General features: G+C 37.4%; 1 protein-coding gene across 1 annotated transcript in view; it reads right to left on the minus strand.

Annotated features, from left to right (window-relative positions):
- LOC134742361 (patched domain-containing protein 3) overlaps positions 1 to 20,241 on the minus strand; it is a 58,460-nt gene that overhangs the window by 2,728 nt on the left and 35,491 nt on the right. The window contains exons 3-11 of the mRNA XM_063675445.1: positions 13,529 to 13,805; positions 10,759 to 10,976; positions 4,716 to 4,894; positions 2,638 to 2,981; positions 2,045 to 2,245; positions 1,719 to 1,856; positions 1,059 to 1,372; positions 581 to 793; positions 115 to 324 (exon numbers count right to left, since the gene is read on the minus strand). Coding sequence (XP_063531515.1) covers positions 115 to 324; positions 581 to 793; positions 1,059 to 1,372; positions 1,719 to 1,856; positions 2,045 to 2,245; positions 2,638 to 2,981; positions 4,716 to 4,894; positions 10,759 to 10,976; positions 13,529 to 13,805 — 2,094 coding nt within the window. The remainder of the gene's footprint in view (positions 1 to 114; positions 325 to 580; positions 794 to 1,058; positions 1,373 to 1,718; positions 1,857 to 2,044; positions 2,246 to 2,637; positions 2,982 to 4,715; positions 4,895 to 10,758; positions 10,977 to 13,528; positions 13,806 to 20,241) is intronic.

The raw sequence follows: 20,241 nt of genomic DNA on the forward strand, positions 1-20,241 counted from the left end.
TGTTACAACAAATCGTCTTGATACAGGATCGGCATGACTAATTCTGTTTCAAGGATTGTATGCCCATTGGAATAAATACCAATTAAAATAAAACTTATAGATACGATTACATACCTGATCGAAGAAGACAAAGTACGGATGGAAAACAGATGCATTGAGCGGAGATTGAGCCACAACATCTCTTAGCACTTTGACCATCTCCTTCTCGTGGTTGGTGCCACTGATATTGATAGCTTGGATCAAAAACCTCGATGCTACTATTCGGTCTCCGGCTTCGTTGAATTTTACGTCCAGGGAAAACGGGTTAGCGGGGAATAGCCATAACTGAAAAAGAAAGTTATTTGTCGTCGATATCATATCAGCTCGCTCTCGCTGATTGAAATTATTCTTAGAGGCTCGAGTTTAAGCATCAATCCATTCACTTCAGAAATCAATGATGTTGATGCCTATATGCCTCCTTGAAAGTTTTCTATTTCTTAGCATTCAAATAGGTAGCCGAGTGGATTACGTTTGGGTAGGGCACAGTGCAGAACGCTTTGATGCTTAATGTTCTCGGGTGGAAACTTCATGTTATGCTTACCTCGCGTAAATTTTGTATGAAATCCGCTTCATTATCGATTGTCACGTTCAAGTAGTCATTATTTCTCGACACGTAGTTGACAAATGTTCGTAGCCACGATTCCGTGTACAGTGAGTTCGATATGTAGGAAGTGTTTTCTAAACTTTGCGTTAATTGTTCTACTTCGTCTTGGATTTTCGGATCTGAGTAGTTGTATTCGCCACAGATCACAACCTGTAACAAAGTCAATGAAGTTAATAACGCCAAAAATTTACAATAGATGACGCAAGTAGGACCTATACCAAAAGTATAGTACTAAGATTCGGAAAACATGATACAAAGTTGCAGCAAATAAATTGCAATGTAAACGATTCCAGCGCCAACTGCGTTGAGCTTTGCCCGTTTATTCTCATTATTTAGTGAAACTGCGGTTTTGGTCATCTCATTTAGTCCATTGACGACCAAACTCATAAGTAACAAATCTTTGAACTTTGCCTACCTGAATTCTGTAAGGAAACTCCCTGTAGTATAAATCTTCACGGTCAAAAAATTCGACCGAATACGAATCTACTTTGGACAGTTTTCTTCTTTCAAGACCCTCCTTCAAATTTGTGACTCCGTAACCGGCTCCAGCAAGATAAGCCAGGAAAATGACGATGACGAAAGCCTTTACTGCGTTGTTGTTGAGGATATTTGCCATTGTGTCGCGGAAGAAGGCCATGATGCAGTGTTCTCTGTTGTCGATGGGGATGTCAGGGTCGGCTATGTCGATACCGCCGCTGCAAAATGCTCGGTACAGCCACGATTTTTCTTCTGTAACAGAACGAATAAACATTCAAAAGTTAACTATGGTCAAGGTAAACTGATGGAGAACGAATAAGTTACAAGTAGTACCTACTGACTACGCAATTTTCAAGCAGCTTTTGTCATGAGAAGATACATGACATTAGGTACGCATTGGGCGTATTCTGATCGTTTAAGCGAAACCCAGGAACCAATAGCTGCTCATATAGTCCGGAAAGATGAAGAAAATTTATGGTCATACAGAGGGAATGAATTCACATGACGTTCGATCGCGTAATATGGAGAGACATTATCCATCTTGATATAATTAAACTACGAAGAAGTAAGATCAAAGACTTAGGGTATAAACATGCACCTTTTCTTGCCCTGGATTCCGGCAGCACCTTCAAAAATGTGATCGTATGTCTGTTCTGTTTTTCACGGTATCCTGATACGGCTACACATCCAGAGAAGAATGTCAAATGCCATACAAATGTAAAGCAGACTGCTAGACCTGAAAATGATAAACAGTTTTAGTTGAGGCCTACATAATAATGGTGAAAAGAAAAACATTGAGTTCAAATTAATTTTGTTCGTTCGTCCATTCATTTGCCACTCTATAGCTTGAATATGAAAGAGTGACAGATAACGAAATTTCGATTTTCGCGGTAGGCTCTCAGCTTGATATATATTACCGCTTACCTGAATACATGCAGAAGATTTGGACCGACGGGAATGGAGAGAATATGCCGATGAAAAAAGATAACATGTCAGTGACGGAAGTTATCGTGATGGAGACCGCTGCCTCAGACAACATGATGGCCATACGTTCAGGCACCGGTAGTTTTGGGGAGGTCCTGCGCCACGCCGCTAACATGACAAAAGTGTCGTCTATACCGATACCTGTGAAAAAGGAAATGAAAATGTTTCTTTAAATTGTCAAGTCATTATTAGGTTTTTTATTAGTGGACAGTTTGATCTTGATCGATGATCTCAAAGAGGTCTGATATTTACATCAATGGGGTTGGCAACTGTCAAAGGTTTTTTAAATGGCGCCAGCATATAGGTTTTACTTGTCTCTACTTTTGTCTATGAGATTTGGCTTAAAGGCCTTACAATTTCAAAGAAAAACAAAAATTTGACACTGTAGCATTCATCAGTAAAACCTATAGCTACTGGCGCTATCTGTAAAATACTTTGACCGGCCAACCCCATTTATAGAGTTCGAATGCTCCAACAGACTAATAAGTAACTGTTTCAGATTTTACCTAGTGATAAAACCAAGAGATACTTACCAATCATCAAAAATGGAGCAGCCAAATTGATGCCAATAAACGATATCCCCAGATAAATAGCACAGCCAAATGCCGCAGCAGTGGCCATTACAGCAGAGATATTTCCAAGCAAGCCCAGCCAGGGCTTAGACCGGACCCAATCAGCCATCATACAAGTCACAATCGAGAATATTCCCATTAGGATGAACGTGGAACTGAAGAATGGAACGACAGTCCTGGTGTTCTTTTCGAGCTCATGGTCCAGAGTTCTTGATGCGAATCTAGCAATGGAGATGTGTTTGAAGCGTCCCGTGTCTTCTGCTACACCTACTGCATCCAAAAATGCATCCTCCCATGCAGCACCTCTGAAAATTAAAATGAACAATAATTCAAATTAACACGCTCACGGACACAGCGCCATTCTCGAAACTGCGTGATGTGGCACAGCTAAATCCCATACAAGGTTTTTTCCCGTCCATGGACGGACTGCCACATCGTATTTTCTATAAAAGTTGTACCACATATTTACAACTCAGTTTGTATACACAAAGAGGATATAATAAGGTAGAGCGGTACTCTCGTAGTAAATTTTGTAACCACAGTAAATTCACTGCCATCTATCGACACACTTTAAAACTAGAAATGAAGATTTATAAAAATACGATAAAATGTACCTATTTAAGTATGGATAAATGATTTTTTTAATTTGCATTAATTATTTTTATATGATTTTGACCCATTCTTTCACTGATATGCGTTAAAATTGTTAAATAACAAACGATACCGTCAACGCCCTCTATACGAGAGTAGGCCAAAGGTAGTGGCGCCATCTGATCGAGAATCAAATTTTCGTGATTTTCGATGCACGTTTTTTTCTTAGACTGTATCCATCTATTACGGAGTTATATCTATCTTTGGTATTCATCTTAATACATTGAAGAGCCTCGTGATACGGCATCTCGTCTCTATAGACGAGATGCCGTATCACGGGGCTCTTCAATCCGGCTATCCGTAACGTTCTCAGCCGTGTCGTGACAAGCATGCGTCATGGCCCTAATATACTGTTGGCGGTGATGCATAAAGTCGGTAAGTAAGTCACTCCGAGGATTTTGCTGTGACACCAGAGAGTCGTGTGGTTTGCCTAAAACGGCACAAGATACTTGACTTCATTGTAATCCTGACAACTCGCCTAAATATTCGTTGCAAAACTCGCGAAGTATGAATAACAACAAAAGAGCAGCACCTACCTAATCTTAATTTTAAAGTACCGCATATCCACCTTTCATGTAATAACTGAAACTCATAACATAACCCTCAGTAATAGCTATGATAATGTTGTCAACATCACGTTGACCCACAATTAGTTTTACCAACAAGTGAAACCTTTCTATTGGTATTCTGGCATCATTACGCAGCGCTTAGTATTCGAAACGATTTCCTAAACCGTGTCAAGATCGGTACCCATTATCTAAGAAACTGAGTCATTCAACTTAAATGTAAACCATTTGGTACCAAACAAAAAATCTTGTATACACCATTTAGAGCAATTAACTAAACTGAAAGAACCTTCGTTAGGCACTTGTTTCCTTTTCAGAGATATTACGTCTATAATCATCGTTTCCGTAAATTGCGTGTGATAAGTAGATGTGTGGTCATTACCCTATGGTTATCTGCGTAATTTTATTTGTTTAGGAAGGATATCCTTTATTAAAATTTAAATATTTACCTAGCTAACGACTTGCCATTGTTATGAATAAAAACGGTCAAATGATGGTTTGAATAACGAAGTTACGACATTTTGCTTGCTGCCTTTGGTTTACTACTAACTAAATACCTACCATAACTAGATCAACGGACATTCATGGCTAACTTTTTACCCGATTGCCGAAGTGTCTTGGTCTGTAGGTAGTGATTCGGCCAGGACGTAACGTTAACGACTAGACAACCTAGGCACGATGTTGTCAATGTTGTCATTGAGAATAATGGCGTCTGTGATGTCACCAAAATGGACATGACAAGACATGGAGAGGAGAGAGCGTTAGCTTCCCGCATCATTATGCTGAACATTTTAGACGTCGGGTTCAAGTGACAACATTTACCTTTGTATTTGCAACGGGGTGTCGGCCTTCACGAACCAGACGAGCTGAACAGCCGGCACGGACACGATGATGTCGTCGACGACGGTCGACCCTCCGAAGTAGACGGGGAACGCGTGAGCCTCCCACGTCACTGGGTTGAACATTATAGGGAACGTCAAGTTTAGATCGCCGCGTTCCACCTGGAATAAATAAATAAATACATAGTTAAAAAAAAACTAAAAATCACGAAGTCTTCAGGTTTCATAACTGAAACCTATCATAAATTTCAGCAGCCGGTACCTATCATGCGTTTTGTTTAGAGATAAGTAATATATAGTGGCGAATTTTAAGACTTGACACCGGTCGTGAAAGGTTTGCCGCCCCATAGTCCCAAAACTGACTCGAGTTGCGCATGCGCCGCCCCTCGCAGCCCGCTGTCCTGGACGATGGCCCCTTTTGGGAATAGGGCAAATACCTTCTGATACACTTTGATTAGGCCCAGCGCACACGCACAATACACTAGAACCGCTAGGCTACTTATACAACTACAAGTATTTATACGAAGTAGTAAGTGGACAATTTGTTGGGGTCATTACAAAATGTCCTAGTATAAGTATTTCATGGTATCTCAATTTATTAAAGGGAAGTAAATGTGCCCGTCTTTCTAGAAATAATTAGGGTCTTGTCTCTTCGTACCGAAGAATGAAGCTAAAAAACTACGAAATAAAACTATAGAGAGTGGCTAAAAAATAAGTGCATTCCCGTTGCCAGGTAGGTTTTGGGATTATACGGAACAACTTTTACTATGGGACCAACCATGAAATCGCAAAAAAAAATTACCTTCCTATAGAAAATGGACCAGGCAAAATGTATAAAACAGTTAAAAAAAATTCACGATTTCGGGGTTGGTCCCATAGTAAAAGTTGCTCAGTATAATCCAAAAACCTCCCTGGCAACGGGAATGCACTTATTTTTTAGCCACCGAGCATTCATACTATATCACGTGGCAAAGTGAACAGATTGTAAGTGTTGTAACGCTTGACATACCAATCGCGATGTTAAATGAAGATACTCTAAACGATGACAAATGACCGATGCAGCTCATTACGATAAGTGGATGTTCGGAATATAAATCAACGGTGACACACATCATGACATGATGTTTGATGTATCGGCACAGGTACTAACTACGAATGTTACGAGTATGTTGTTTTGTGTGTGACCACAACACACTTGACAATGTTCGTTGCATTTAACGAGTATGATAGGAATATCTTGTTTGTTGCCTTTGTCTTTTACGATTGCTTAATATCTGTAAAATAATAATGTGAGTATTAAAATGACGGTCTCTACGGTCAAACTGAAATATTTTAGTAGGTACCTACTAGACGAGTAAGTTAGAAAACTATAATTATGTATTATTTACATGCTGGTATAAATAAAATAGCTAATAATTAATGCTTTTTAGGGTTCCGTACCCAAAGGGTAAAAACGGGACTTCGCTGTCCGTCCGTCCGTCTGTCACCAGGCTGTATCTCATGAACCGTGATAGCTAGACAGTTGAAATTTTCACAGATCATGTATTTCTGTTGCCGCTATAACAACAAATACTAAAAATAGAATAAAATAAATATTTAAGTAAGTTTCCCATACAACAAACGTGATTTTTTGCCGTTTTTTTTGCGTAATGGTACGGAACCCTTCGTGAGCGAGTCCGACTTGCACTTGGCCGGTTTTTTACATCGGTAAATGTATCCACGAATAAAACTCCTCATGTTTCTACCCGTAACACGTAAAGTGCTGTGTGTCCTCTATGTAGGGTTGAAAAATAATATGTATTTAACTCTACTTTTGTGGTTCAAATTATGGTTATGTCATAACTTTATAAGCATTCCCAGACCTTCCAGAATTTTTGTATGCAAGGTCAGTTGGGGTAAGAGTAACAATTGTAGTTTATTTGCACGGGGCAAGAGAAACAGTATGAGGATTCCCTATAAGTGTTACTCTTGGCCCGGTGTTTCTAACCTTAGTTTCTTTTTGTACGGGTGACAACTCTACCTCTATCCGTATACATTGTGTAGTTATCGTTTGTTTCTAAATATGTATGAGCGTGTATACACGCTTAAGGATGACTCACGTTAGACCGGGCCGGAGCTTCCGGAGCTTCGTTTTCTTTAGAAAGTATCACGTGATCACCTGTCATGTCATAGAAAAGTAAGCGCCGAAACCTCCGGCCCGGACACGGCCCGGTCTAACGTGAGTCATCCTTTATACATACATTATATGTGAAGAGTTTTATATTAAGTTAAAGAAATATTCTATAACGACGTCTTAATTTCGTTTTCTGACCTGCCGGCCTAGCCAAGGTGACAATCGCTATCGCTACGACAAAGAAACGCTTTGTGTCTATCACTCTACTAATTAGTGCAACAGTGAGAGCTGCGTTTCGTTCGCTACGGAGCGTAAGCGATTGGCATGTTGGCTACGCGTTCAGGACACAAAGCATTTCGTGCTAGGCCGGCCGTAGACATTTATAAAATGTTTTGTTTTTTAAATCATTAGCCAGTCTTTTTTAGGTATGAGCCAGTTAGTGTTTTATTTTGTTATAATAGAAGTGGTGTTAAAAACTATCTATTGTTCGTACTCCGCTTATGCGTTTTATGGCTGTGACTCATTTTAAGTAGTACCGACCTTTGGACAGACGTCCAGGAAATCTGCTGGCAGTTTTAATCGATCGCCAAAATTATAAGTGTGTAATAATGGTCACGAGGCCACATGTGAGAAAATGGACATCATGTATATTGTTGTCCAGGATTGCACACGAAGTGGGAAAATAACAAATAGCAGGGATAAGGCATGCTATGTTGTTGATTTTTAATGAAGTGCAAACATATCATGTTATAAAAAAGGAGATCAAACTGGTAAATAGTGTTAGCTACATTAGGTTAATATACAAGTTAAAAATACGAGTAATTATGATTTAACAACGAGAGATCAAGATTAGAAGTAGGTACAGGCAGACATTTTATATATGGTGGTTGTTGATGAAACGTAAATACTTAATAGTATTTTATCATGGTTTAAATAAGGCGCTACATCTCTGCCGGCAAAACCGCAACCAATTGGTGTGAATCTTGCTACTCAACAATTTATTTTTAATAACAATACTTAAAGTATTTGTTAAAGGCACCTTTGTCCGTGCCGTGGGAGAAAGTCAGTGGAAATCGAAAGTGTATTGACCCAAAGTTTTTTAAATACTGTTTTGTAAATCCAGTTTCTGTTCATATATACCTACTGTAATGTTTGCCTAAGATGTGTGTTACAAATAAATATAAACATTCTTTAAAAAAAGTATATTCTGCAGATAAATAGTATTTTATACAATCGTGATATAATAGCTTTTCAGGCGAGTACCGTGTTTAGGCCACGAAGCTTGCTGAGTGGCCTATATTGAAGGTACGAGATTGAAAAGCTTGATTATAACACTATTGTATAATAAACCGTTTCGAAATGAATGTTATAGTTGAGTTGGGGGCCCATATATGAAAAGTACCCAATTACAGTTTGGTATACGAAATCTTAATTTAACCATTACAATCGAAGAGTAGAAAAAAATATTTTAAATACAATTTAGATGTTTCCTGCAAGATCGAGTTAGACATGAAATCCACAGATGGCACAGATGAAGCAAGGCCTCCGGCATAGCTCTGAAATTTGTCAGACCTAAGTGGTAGTGGGCGGAGCACTTGAACTCATCGCTATTTTAACAAGTTTCTGGAGTGGCAACTATACCTACTCCGGAAGACGTACTTACACTGCAAAGACAATCAGCAGCAAAAGTTGCTAAGCGGGCGAGGCGTTCAAAATAAACTGAACACAACTTTATTGTTTAGAGAATAAAAGCGTGTATAGCTTATTTTGAAAACCTCACCCGTTTAGCTACTTCTGCTGCTGACTGGAGATCCCCAAGATGGATCGTAGATCTGATAAAGATAGCCTTAAATCATCATCTAAATGCAACATGTTGTGGAAATTCTTGGGGATTTTTTTCTCTAATAGAGGAAAATAGAAGTTAGACCAAGATAAGTCTGCAACGATTTTGATAGCACACGCAGTGCAAGTGTTATTTTAAACGTCAAACCTCTATGAAATTATGACGTATAATTAAATAACACACTGCGAGTGCTCTCAAAATCGTTGCAGACTTATATTGGTCTATCTCTATATTGATATTTATTACCGACCCGACTACGAAGCACCCACTCTAAATTAACCATTTCTAATACCCATGACTAAATAAAACAGTATGGAAGTCTGTTCGCCAAAACGAAACATGTGGTTGGTCTGTTTTTGTATTTCCGTATTACCTATATTATTTTATACTATGGCAAGTTAAGTTAAGAATATGGCGATTAGTTACACCAAGGTGGCTGTTTTCGTATAATTAAAAAGTCATTTCAGTTTCAAAAGAACGAGACAATATTTTAGTCTTGAGGCTGGAATATTTGATGAGTATTAATGTTGTTATCAGGTATTGCCTTACCTATAGATTGTTAAACTTCTACATTCAGGTATTTACATCAAAGTTTTTTTAATTTAAGCATTATTGCTTATATATGTGCTGTAAGGCATTCTATAGGTATCTGTTGTTTTTTCTTAAAAATATCTTGCTATCCTTTACTTACTTATTATTTAGCAATATGGCTAAAAGTCAGTAGCCTGGCCAGGAGTCGTGGCATTGCCCCGTACCCACTTAGGTCAGATTATGCAACGACCGATTGTTGGCTAGGTTTGAGGCTCGTAAAATCTACTACTCATTAGTTGGTTTAGCGACATTGAGTCGCTTCACCGCAATCTTAATGCATACAGCGAATATACAGGGTGTTAAATCTAAGGAACAATAATTATAAACTTTGAAAGACGAAAATTATAACTTACAAGGCCTATTTTGTGCTCATGTCGGACACTTCCAGTGATTTTCAGCCTTATTTTGACGTTGACGTTGATTATGACGTTACTCTACAGAGCCGATCATCGGGTAGTTTTCCCTATCTTTAACCAATGAAAATTTGTTTGCAAATTTTGTATGTACAGTCGAGTTCACCAACATCTTTACAAGCCAACGATTAAAATATATTGCCACGCCTCTATGACGCTGACAATAAGGTCGTGTACAAATAAGGTGTGTGTGTATTGTGTAAATATATTTTTGAAACTTTATCTTTAAAATGTTTATATGAGCTCTAACGTAGCCCAAAAGTTTTCTGAAAATCAATTAATTCAGGTTTTGAATTCATCATGATTCTTAAAAAATCGCTCTCTTATTGTCTCTTATTTTCCTCACTGCTCCATTTAGATTTACCATCCTGTATATCTATGAATAAAGCTTGCAGAATGTTTACTGCGTTTAACTTAAGAGGTGTTTATGGCTGAACAGTAACATATTGCGGTGTATTGTTAGTACTGATACAGAATACGCGGCTTTGTATTCGAGTTGTATAATGGCAGCTATTAAAATTGAATCCCTACAATTATGTTCAACGCTTCCTCGAACATATATATAGAATCAATGACCGTGGGTTTTGTTCACAACCTTGCTTAACTGAGATGTGTAGTGTAGGTAAATGTTTCTTTTTCAGCTTTTTTAATTCATCTATTAAAATAGGCTTCTGTAGTATTTCTCCATACAATTAAATTAACCTAAAAACGCCAAATCTCGTAAAATTGTATTGGGATGACATCTAGCTGTCAGCGTACCCTTCCTGTTTGAAAAATACCATAGTTTGGGATCGACCTTCTTTGGTAGTTTAATAGCTACAAACAATAAGGAACTGATTGTGTAATAACAAGAAACAGGAGTTGGCAAACTGAACCATAAAATCGTAAGAATATGAGGGGGAAGTCAGATCCTGTCATAAAAAAATGAAAATAGAGTTTTACAAAGCCTTAATAAGGGACATTGTGGCGGCAGTTTGAGACTCAGTTGGCCTGTGAGCTGTAGGCAGGTTCTTTGCTCCAGGGGTGTCGAGATATTTATCATCAAGAATTTAACTATCGATCTTACCTCCTCGATAATTTTGTCCAGGTTCAGAATATCGTTGGTAAAGCACTGGCCCTCCCACTTGGCGCACTCCTCCTTGTACGTGAAGGTTTCCCCGTTGGGCAGGGTCACGGTGATGTTCTGCACGAGCTCGTCCAGCTGGCGCAGTTCTCTCCACACTTCGGCTCGGAGCATGTTCGTATTGTTGTCTTTCGGGACAATTATGGTTCGGCCAAATCTGCCTGTAACATAAAAAAGACTTGTAAATTATATTAATCATTAGCTGTGCATGCTGCCGCTGTGAGATAGCTCTTATGTCTATTTCTCCTCTCGGAGGTGGATATCCAAAATTTCTTCCAAATGGGTTTAGTAAAAAAAAAAAGTAGTTTATCCGTAAAAAGTCAATACATAGACAGACAGACCAGAAAAGTTCAACTATGTAATATCTAGGTAATCTAGTGGAAATCGAGTTCCATGAATTGGATGCCACTAATTATATAGTGTGGAAAATTTTTAGTCGGTTCGATTCCCGGGCGAGGCAAGCGAATTAAAAAAAACCTTGTCAAAAAAGTGCCGGCCGTTTTTCAAGACATGCGTCGCTTAATGACATAATCCGTCGGTCTCTTGCCACCATCAATGTACCCGCTCTTCTTGAGCCGACTGGCATTATCAGAGATGATGGCAAGAGGCCCGATGGGATGTCCTTGGTTCCTTGGAGCTTGGGACGGATGTTGGTGTGGGATGCTACCTGCGTAGACACACTGGCACCGTCCCACCTCCAACGGACTAATGTAAAAGCCGGCGGAGCGGCGGAAAGCGCCGAAATTTTAAAACGTAATAAATATAAGAGCCTCGGTAGAGAGTATCATTTCGTTCCATTTGGAGTTGAAACTCTAGGTCCATGGGGTCCCAGCGCGCATAAGTTGTTTGCAGAAATCGCGAAGCGTCTGGTTGACGTAACTGGTGACCGAAGAGCTGGCGGCTTTCTCGCACAACGTATCAGCATTGCGATACAGCGGGGAAATGCCGCCAGCATCCTTGGTACAATGCCTCAAGGGCCTATTTTAGATTTAAGCTAGTTATTAATTTCGTTTACGTAGTACCACTGTATATATCTTGTATGTAAATAAATTAATTATTGTTTTAAAAAAAACCTTTGAATGCAGTTCTGTTTCTTTTTAAAAATAAAAGAATGTTTCCTTTAAGTAAAATTAGCTAATTTAAGGTTTTAAGGCACTTTCCTTCCAGGGCCCATAATTTTTTTCCACCTGTAAGTTCATAAATAAACATTAGTCTATTAGATCTAATAATCAAAATATTAGTCTTTTAGTTAGGCCCACTAGCACCATTCCCCTAACCCGGGTTAACCGGTTAAACCTGGAGTTACCATGGTTACCAGTATAATTTGACACTGGGTTAACGGCTTAACCGGTTAACCCCGGGTTAGTGGGATGGTGCAAGTGGCGCTTAGTGATGCAACGAATAATTCTTTATGAATACAAATACCTAACTAGCACGTTATTATAATGTCAAGTTACTGAAAAACACAAAACCGTGATTTCAATAAAATTTATATTATTATTATGTTGTATCTACTATAATACAGTATGCACAGTCGATAACCTGAGGGCCAACCGCAAACCACGTTCGACGTGTTGCCTCCCTGTCACACTTACGTACGAATTTACAAGTGCGACACGTCGAACGTGGTTCGCAGTGTTGTCATTGCACTTAGTTCGGAGGACAAAGCAATTGGTTGAAATCGGATGATTGGTTAAGATTAACGGATCCGTATTCAATTGATAGTACAGACGATGCGACGATGAACATGTGAAATACAATAAGGAAAAAGAGTAATAAAAAAAGTAATGAGTAAAATAATGTCTGTTACAATTTCGAATTTTTTACGGTTTTTAGGGTTCTGTACCCAAAGGGTAAAAACGGGACCTTATTACTAAGACTCCGTTTTCTGTCTGTCTGTTTGTCTGTCTGTCCGTCTGTCACCCTGCTGTATCTCATGAACTGTGATAGATAGACAGTTGAAATTTTCACAGATGATGTATTTCTGTTGCCGCTATTACAACAAATACTAAAAACATAATAAATAAATATTTAAGTGGGGCTCCCATACAACAAACGTGTTTTTTTTGCCGTTTTTTGCGTAATGATACGGAACCCTTAGTGCGCGAGTCCGGTTCGCACTTGGTCGGTTTTTAATTTACTTGCGATGTTATCGCTCTCTACTGTATAGGTATAGTCTAACCCCCTTGTTCATAAAACTTTACGGGCCTGATTTAGTTAAATTATGTTTTATCCCTTTCTTACAAATACATAAGTCAAAATGACAGATAAAGACAAACGATTTATAGCTAATTCTGGCTTGTAACGCGTTTACGAATAACGCCACAAAATTGCAAGAAGCTAGTTATTTTGAAGTATCTTAGAAGAAAAACTGTATGTATGTGAGGTAATAGGGCAAACTTTTTAAAGTCCTTCTACGTACTTAAGCTTTACCTATTTATATATTAATTTAATTTGAACTAAGTTGATTTAATTTAATTTAATGTAATCGTATTTTATTTTATTTTTATTTATTTAATCATTTTTATTTAAGTTTCTTTATGCATGAGTTTTATTTTCGGATTTATCAGTTAATTTAGTTTTGAAAATATTTAAGTATCTTTCTTATTATTTTTTACTTATACTTAGTTTATCTGTTTCAATAAACATTATAATAAAATAAACAATACAACTTTTCGTTTTAAACGTGTTTATAAATGTCCTATTTACACACCTGCTCTCGTAATCCGTCCCACATTAAACCTGTGCGAATAGTTTACTTTGAAGTGTTCCTCAACTATCCGCCTCTCATATTTGCCTTGCCCGCTGACTGGCGAGAACAGGTACTCTGGGTCCATCTCGTAGTTGATCCGCTGGTAGCCAGTGACCATGAGCAGGGTCAGGAGCACTGGGATGACGATGAAGTAGCCAGGATTGCGGCCGACTAGCAGGCCGAGCTTGTAGAACGACCGGTTCAGGATGTCGTCAACGAATGTCAGTTTGCAACCCATCTGGAACAGTGTATATTTTTTATTAGAAATATGTAAACAAAGTCTGGGCAGAAGTTAGTGTAACTATAAAAATTTACGCCAATTCGACTTGTTAACGTTTCAACAGGTGAAGCTTGGTGTTGCTTGTCATATGGCTTTAAGCTTTAGTATAAATGTATCAGAAATTTTTATAAAAATTATCGAGCAAACTAGGAGTCGACCACGCCATGGCCGAATTCGGCCGGAAGGATCATCTGAAAATTTGTCACATACTAACAAGAGAGCACCGCGACAGTATCTCGGGTGCGAGATAGACTATCCGTTTCTTTCTCATTGGGTAATATAGGTATTTAGAGGTCGTCTTATCTCGCGTGAGAGATACTGTCGCGGTGCTCTCGTGCTAAGCCAGTAGGCTTATTACAGTAGTAATAGTAGGTATTCAAATAGGCCCTCACTAGGGAATGCAATCTCAATATCGCAATTACGAGATCTCGTGAGATCTCGCACGAATTTTCGAGATCCTATCTCGTTGACAGGAAATCTCGATTTGAGCAATCTCGGTCGAGATATCGATTAATATTTTCGAGATCTCGAACGAGATTGAAAGATTGATCCGTGTCAATTACTTTGTTTTGAGTAATCTTTTTGATCTAAGATTCATGTTGTTCAGGCTGTGCTATTGTGTGCGACCGGCTTAACTGACGCACTGTGGGGCGCTCTGTGCGGAAGAATCGGGCGAACTTAGCGTACCCAGTCACAAATGTCACAATCAATAGGTTAGTTGACATTTTTTTATTAATGGTATCAGTCGATCAGGTTCGTTTTGAGGATCAAAATGTGTGTATGGGACCCTGCCTTAAAACAATGCAAAAGTCACAAATGATGGTCAAAGTCTGGCACCCGCCATTACTGACGAAACGCTCCTTACAAAATGGCAATACATCGTGATGTCACGATGTAATGTCGGTATTGCTTCGAAGACGTTTCGGTGTATGGAAAACAAGGAAATTGCGATTTTGTCGGTGAAATGTTGCGTTGATGTATATTGTTGCAGTACAATATTATTTTCAATAATACGTAATGAATCGAATGGTACCATTATTTTTTTCTTTTTTGAATGTTTAAAAAAAACTTAAATTTTGAAATTGAGGTCTTGTATTTATTTATTATTCCCATATTTTTAAAAGTTTTCAATTTATTGTGATAAATGGCTCATTTTCTATCTATTTAACTAGATTCAATTACAGAATTCAATATGTGTCAACAACCCTATTATTTATGATTTTTGCTCGATTAGCCTGCATTTTTTGTAAGTTTGCGAAGTGCATGTCAAAAATATCAACTGAGCATGTTACTGCCTCTGCTTACAATTATGTATAATTCAAAATAATTAATACCACTTTTTCATACTTACATGCAAATTAGAGCTAGGTATATATTTCTTGTTTTTTTTTTAATTAAAAGATATTTTATTAAATGTTTATTTAATTTGTTGTTTTTATCTTCAAAATATAACATGACGTACTCTAAATAAGTAGGTAGTACCTATATTCGAAATACTTAGAGATTTTTGGTCAAATTAACACATTTTTAATTACTTTGTCAAATCTCGATCTCGAAAGTGTGACGGTCGAGATCTCGATACACCCAATCTCGATTCAGATTTTTTGTGCGAGATATCGAATCGCCAATTTTGCGAGATTGCATTCCCTATTGAGTTATTCTTCTCACTTGAGTTATTCTTTACCAACACTCGTATTCGTGAAACATAGGTATTTGTTTAGTTAATCTGTCTCTTAAACTACTCAAGCGTTCATATTTAAAAAGTTTACACAGGATATCAGTTCAAATATTTATTTAAGGCTTAACAAATTACAACAAGTTCTTGGCATTTTTGACAACATACTTGATACAAGGAATTCTTTACTCATAAAAACCATAGTAAAAACTGGATATTAGACGTCATTTGATCCATCCGGTAACTATCATAGTACATGACGCAATGTAAATGCTTTAAGTTATTTTGAATACTGGTTGTAAGCAAAGATTATGAAGCAGAGCTTTTTGTATTTTAGTCAAATCCCGGAGACAGTTATACGCAAAATTATGTGATCTTTGAAAAATCTAAACATTACTTATCCAGAAAATATTTAATTCATTAGGGAAACGTACCTACTGAAGTTTACTAGTAATATTAATATTAATTGTCAAGGCGAGAACCTAATTTAGGATTCTTAATAGGGTAGTTAAATTGCTCTACAAGCAATAAGAATTAGATAAGTATCGAAATGAAAAGTTGCCGGTTTCCACATTACCAACTTGGTACAAGGACGATGAGGTTTACTTATCAGATCCGATAGTCGTTTTAAGTTCTAAATTCACCAATAGTGTAGGTTGTTGTTGATGTTTCAAAGAGTTAACATTAAGGTGAACGTACGTAACGGTAAGGTGTACGTAAAATGTTTCATACGCAGTTTCCAAAACCATAAACAAAACATGTTTAAAATTAAAAAAAGGGTTTTTATTAGAAAAACAAAAAAAAAGTATGCATCCGGTAAAGCCAGTGGAGATCTTTTTTGAATTAAATATTTTATTTTGCATGGTAGTTTATTAATTAATTTAGATATATTTAAGTTAAATTTTTGTGATTGTATGAATGTATTTACTATTATACTAATTTTTATTCAATAAATTCTTATTTATTATTAAAAACATATGCCATAAGGAAAATCACATTTAATTATAGATAAATAATTATCGTCATCTAGGTTAAAAGCGATTATGTACTATGTAGGTAATTCTTGCATTGGGGTTAGGCTGAGTTGCTAAACAGCCATGTGCGCGACCAATTATGAGCAAAACCACTCAAACGAACATTCCAATCGCTCCTCTAGTGCGGGACACAGCGCTCGAGAGAATCGGTAAGTACCTATTTGGTTTTGTCGTTATGTGCGAAATGCAATGTAGACGAACTAAAAGCGATGAACAGCATACCTCGAAGTTTTTATAGCATAGTAAGACGAAATAAGAATGTTTTTGCAATCATATTGATTACTCACGACACCCACTTATAAAGCTTTCTAAGTAATTGAATAAAATTAAAAAGAATAATATTATCAACTCAATAGAAAAATAAACTATGTATTACCAACTCACGCCTCGGCGTGGCAAATATCGATAATTTACGTTCAACTGTGTGCTGAAAATTTCATTTTAGGCATTTGACATATTTCCTAGCTACCAGGCGGGCCCCACTGTTGCACATACAGTCAATTAGAATGCTCAACGATTACGCACTTCGAGGTCACGTTACACCGGTTTATTATAAAGTTAACTCGCGCGAGAATGAGAATAGGTGTCAGTGCGATTCGGTGTACGCGTTTCTCGAAACAAGTAGCCTGTCCCCGTTTCTGCACGAGATCTACGTTGCGTTGAACGATAGATAGCTATAATCTTATCTGCAATGCCATGTGATTATCCGCGAAAATCATGAGCTAAGTAAGATATGAGTAGGCAAATGGACTCGGAGCAGAATTGACAGTACCTATATATTAACAGAGCCGTCACGCATCCCCTCGCGCAATGACCCTCTCTATGCATATATCCGATGAATTACTTCCAAAATATGTAATTTAAAAATTTTCTTTTGCGTAATTAGTACCTTCTTAGGTCAAACATATTTCAGAAAAAGATTAATGTATTGTATTAAAATTTAACGACTACACACGTACACCACCAGGTTGTAGCGAAAAATTAGCTTTAAATTCTCTTAACATTACGATGTCTACAGGAAAGACACGAACGAGTTAACCATACAATAAAATGTGAGTAAAAATTAAATGTTTCGAAATGGGTCATTATTAAATTTTAATTTTGTTTTGTACAATATTTTCATACAAAATGTATTCGTATTAAATATTATTTTTGTACAAATGCCTTAATGTTAGAAAATGTAATAATCTAACCAGACGAGAACTTATGCATCGGGGTTCGAACCTATGTTTAAATTGTAGACGAATTGAAGCTTGAAGGAATCCTTTTTTTGTTTGGCTTGGTTTGTCGCCAATACCTTAATTGAGTTGCACTACAAATAAAAATAGTAGGTACTATTTTTATTTGTTAGTGACGTAGATTACGGCGGGTATGCTGTGTAGAGAGATAATAGTTTATTTACGAAGTATAATGGTTTTCTTTTATTTTGTACGAATACCTAATAAATGTTTTCACCGAGTGAGCCGTGTGTTTAACAATGCGCGTATAAATAGTTACAAATGTCTTGCATTTCACGAGAATGAGGTAGAGCTTCATTTCACTCGCTCTCGTTAATGGCAAAAACTAACATTTGCATTATTATGAGACAAAGGCTGGATGAATATTTACCTTGTGTGTTTTTAGACTGAATAAAATGCGTGATCATTTTGACGGCATTTGAAATAAAAACACTACCTACTTACTTCCTTTTTTTAACCACAATTTATGATTTGTTTTTGATTGGACTGCGTGACATCAGAGATCACAGAGATAACTACCGGTTTCTAAATAACGTTCATACACTTAGACGTTTATGACAAGAACGCAACGCGTTACATCACTGCGTGTAAGCTATGTCTAGTATAGTCCCAGTGTGTTTGTATAAAGATAGGTTAGTCATAATATTTTGGAATGGTTATGCCATAAAATGAAAGAAATATAAAAGAACTACTATATACCTATTTAGCTAGGCGCGTAAACTTTGGCCAAATTACCACGAAGTTCTAAAGCTTCGGAGTATAAGCCCTTCTTAGATTTGAAGACATACGTTACAAACTTCCTTAACATTAGCATTTCGAAGTAAAGCAGGCTCACGTCATTAAACAATGACCTACACAATTTGCATTTATCCGGAACAAACATGTCAAAAGATCGTCATTTCTACTAAAAAGTCAGTTTGCAGTTTGCACGTCCAATTTACTAATTCACGTTCGTTCACCTCAAACGGTACATGTTTGTGGCTTATTTTAGCCGGTATTTACTCGAGTATTGGACACACCGTTTTTTCCTCGCGAGTTATGCGTGCGGTCAGTTTGTTGCGATATTCGATTGTAGCAATATTGGCACTGAACATTTAATGTAGCTCTGCATACGTGTATCGAGAGACCCAAGCAGGTGCACATAGCCATTAACATTAACCTAAGTGACTACTTATTTATTAGGTACATATATAAGTATTTTATAACAATTTAACACTGTTTAATTTGATTTAATAAAATTTAAATAAAAATGTTTATAAAAACGACTATTATGATTACGATTTTCTTTATATGGTGACAATTGCAATTTTTTAGGGTTCTGTATCCAAAACGGGACCCTATTACTAAGACACCGCTGTCCGTCCGTCTGTCTGTCTGTCTGTCTGTCCGTCTGTCACCAGGCTGTATCTCATGAACCGTGATAGCTAGAGAGTTGTTCACAGATTATGTTTTTCTGTTGCCGCTATAACAACAAATACCTACTAAAAACAGAATAAAACAAATATTTAAGTGGGGCCTCCTATACAAACAAACGTGATTTTTTTTGCCGTTTTTTGCGTAATGGTACGGAACCCTTCGTGCGCGAGTCCGACCCGCACTTGGCCGTTTTTTTTATATACAAAGCACTCTTTAGCAGCACTTACCAAGACTCCTTGGTAAGTGTTGCAGAAGTGTAAGTGTAGTTAAAATATACTTACTTAAAGTCTAGGGTTTGTGCACCAAATGTTTTTGAGGCTAAGGCACTTTTAAACAAGTCAGGTCGTACTAGTGGGCTAGCAGAGTGCTTAGGGGGCTAGAGTAGGTCAAATTAAAAAAAAACGCGGATTTCTCTTACCTAATCGAACGAATTTTTTGTTGTTTAATTGATACCTACCGTTAAGCACCGTAAACTTAAATAAAAACAAATGAAATCAGAGTAACTGTGAAACAGTTATCCAAGGAAAAGCTGTTATTTAGTGCAATTGTTAATAAGTGCAATCGTGATCTTTTCAAGGTACCTGTTGCTGGTTGTTTTAGAAGGCCCTGAAGTAGGTAAGTTGGAATGTTTTTGCTATGGGCGTACCCAGACTTTTTTAAAGGGTGGGGCAGAAGTAAATAAGCTCAGTGGTCAGAAATTACAAAGGCTTTTTATTTACTATACTACACCTTATTTTAATAATAACCTGCGAGGATTCAGGCTAAATCAAGCTATAATTTCGATTTCAAATTTATTTTGTGCTTCCTGAACCCTCTTTCTATGCACACTCATCATACAGAGGCCGACAAGACAAGACGGTTTTCTGTCATTGTTGATCTACACCAAGTTTTTACCCTTCGTAAAGTAACTAAATGACCTTTCGATAGTGCATGTTGTGCAGGGTTGTGCAATTGATATAGTAAGCGCTTGTCTTAAGGTGGGAAAGAACAGCTGTGAACAACTTAGGACATTTTGACTCTCTCGTGTAGCC

The sequence above is a fragment of the Cydia strobilella genome, chromosome 6, assembly GCF_947568885.1.
Source record: "Cydia strobilella chromosome 6, ilCydStro3.1, whole genome shotgun sequence".
Lineage (NCBI taxonomy): Eukaryota > Metazoa > Arthropoda > Insecta > Lepidoptera > Tortricidae > Cydia > Cydia strobilella.